Raw genomic sequence first — 2,723 nt, forward strand, 5'->3', positions numbered from 1 at the left:
TTAATATGATGTACAGATGAAATGTAACAACTAATTTCCTAATTTTTAAGTATGTTAAATGTAAGAAGGTATACATAAATCAGCAACAGATAACATCAGGGCAGGCATCATTTCAGGACTCATGCCCCTACAGCTGAATACTTTTATATCTACTTGCTTTTTACTACTGACAAAGTATCAGCTAAAGTAATTCAATGAATTTGGTGGCTGGAGCAGAAATCAGAGTCTTCTGAAATGAACACAGGCGAGTGTACGAGGGTGATGTGGCATCTTAGTCGGCAAGAGTCATCAAGGTGAGTTCAGATCTCCACCCATCTTTGTTAACCTTTTTTGCAAGGTGGTTGATGAAGTGAGGGCTCTCATCATCTCCACTCTGACGATTTCCCAGGCGCAGTCGCTGTATTCCTTCTCTTGCAGGTAGTCATGGATGCCCTGGAAGTACTTCTTCACGGTCATAATGGGGTCCATCTTTCCCAGTTCAGAGTCTTTCTCTCCCATCACGAGACCCCTGCAGGTGTCCAGGTCCTCCAGCTGCTGTTGGAGTCCAGTGTGGAGCTGCTCCAGGAGGGTGGTATTCCAGGCAGCAGAGGAGCGCTCTGTGCGGAAGAGGTTGAAGGTCTGCTGGAGCATCTCATAGAGCACAGAGAAGGCCTGGTCCTTCTGGAGCTGGTCGCCCTCCACCATCTCCTGGGGAAGACCAAAGTCTTTTCTGTCCTGCAGACAGGAATGAGGGGACAGTCTGTTCATTCGGTCCAGGAGCCTGAGGTTCTCCCTGGCATCCAGCATGAGTCTCCGAGATAGGTAACAACCCAGAGATCCTCCTGGGCCGTAGCTGACCAGCACCAGGGCCATCAGTAGAGAGAGCACGAAGGCCATGGGGAAGATGCGGCTGCTGCCGGGCTGGCTGAGATGGGGCCAGGGGGAACCTTCAGGTAGGTTCTCTGATGACGATCGTTCTAAGCAAGGCTTTTAAATAGGGAAGACGGTACTCATTATCCGAAAATTTCTCCCTCACTTCCTGTTTCTTTTCATTTAGATATTTTCTACTTGACCTAGAAAATGTAGCCAATCTAAACTCTTAATTTTTACAAAGGAAGTTTAATTTTCCCAATAAAATTTGGATTTGTCAATGTAAATGTATATCAATTAAATGAGAAACTAAATAAAGGTTCAAGATATGTACGTATGGAAAGACATAGATGTGTACATAGTTATTAGGCACAAATTTAGGTATAATATATACAAACATTCCTTTTGTTTATCTTATGTCAGGAATATAATTTTCCCTTGATTCTTAACTGCATTTTTCCCTCCTTATCTTACACATAGGAATGCAGAGTCACTCAGGCCGTATTGATTTTTGTATTGTTTTATGTCTCACAGAGGATAAGCTTGTAATTAAGGGTGAATGAACTACTCAGGTGTTTCTGTTCTTTTGAGAACATTCATTCAGGTTCCTGAGATTACGTTGCACTGGGGCCACCAGGTCATGTGAGTGGAATATCTCCTGCCATATCAGTAAACCAGGATGACACATTCATCAAGAGTTTCCAGCCCTCCAGGGTGCTCAGGAAGGGGGAATACACCTGTGGGCTCAGTTCAGTTCAGTCGCTCTGTGGTGTCTGACTCTTTGCGAGCCCATGAATTGAAGCACACCAGGCCTCCCTGTCCATTACCAACTCCCAGAGTTCACCCAAACTCAGGTCCATCGAGTCGGTGATGCCATCCAGCCATCGCATCATCTGTTGTCTCCTGTTCCTCCTGTCCCCAATCCCTCCCAGCATCAGAGTCTTTTCCAATGTGTCAACTCTTCACATGAGGTGGCCAAAGTGTTGGAGTTTCAGCTTCAGCATCAGTTCTTCCAGAGATCACCCAAGATTGATCTCCTTTAGGTTGGACTGGTTAGATCTCCTTGTAGTCCAAGGGACTCTCAAGAGTCTTCTCCAACACCACAGTTCAAAAGCATCAATTCTTCGGCACTCAGCTTTCTTCACAACTCTCACATCCATACATGACCACTGGAAAAACCATAGCCTTGACTCGATGGACCTTTGCTGGCAAAGTAATGTCTCTGCTTTTCAATATACTATCTAGATTGGTCACAACCTTCCTTCCAAGGAGTAAGCGTCCTTAAATTTCATGGCTGCAGTCACCATCTGCAGTGATTTTGGAGCCCCCCAAAATAAAGTCTGACACTGTCTCCCCAACTATTTCCCATGAAGGGATGGGACCAGATGCCATGATCTTCGTTTTCTGAATGCTGAGCATTAAGCCAACTTTTTCACTCTCCTCTTTCACTGTCATCAAGAGGCTTTTTAGTTCCTCTTTCCTTTCTCCCATAAGGGTGATGTCATCTGCATATCTGAGGTTATTGATAGTTCTCCCCGCAATCTGGATTCCAGCTTGTGGTTCGTCCAGCCCAGCATTTCTCATGCTGTACTCTGCGTACAAGTTAAATAAGCAGGGTGACAATATACAGCCTTGACGGACTCCTTTTCCTATTTGGAACCAGTCTGTTCCATGTCGTTATAACTGTTACTTCCTGACCTGCATACAGGTTTCTCAAGAGGCAGGTCAGGCAGTCTGGTATTCCCATCTCTTGAAGAATTTTCCACAGTTTACTGTGATCCACATAGTCAAAGGCTTTGGCATAGTCAGTAAAGCAGAAATAGATGTTTTTCTGGAACTCTCTTGCCTTTTCCATGATCCAGCAGATGTTGGCA

The 2,723-nt window shown here is 45.0% G+C and overlaps 1 protein-coding gene across 1 annotated transcript; it reads right to left on the bottom strand.

The window, feature by feature from the left end:
* Positions 289 to 876, bottom strand: LOC100861164 (interferon-tau 2a). The gene is given in 1 exon segment (NM_001285756.1): positions 289 to 876. A coding segment is annotated over 1 exon segment (588 nt).

The sequence above is a fragment of the Capra hircus genome, chromosome 8, assembly GCF_001704415.2.
Source record: "Capra hircus breed San Clemente chromosome 8, ASM170441v1, whole genome shotgun sequence".
Lineage (NCBI taxonomy): Eukaryota > Metazoa > Chordata > Mammalia > Artiodactyla > Bovidae > Capra > Capra hircus.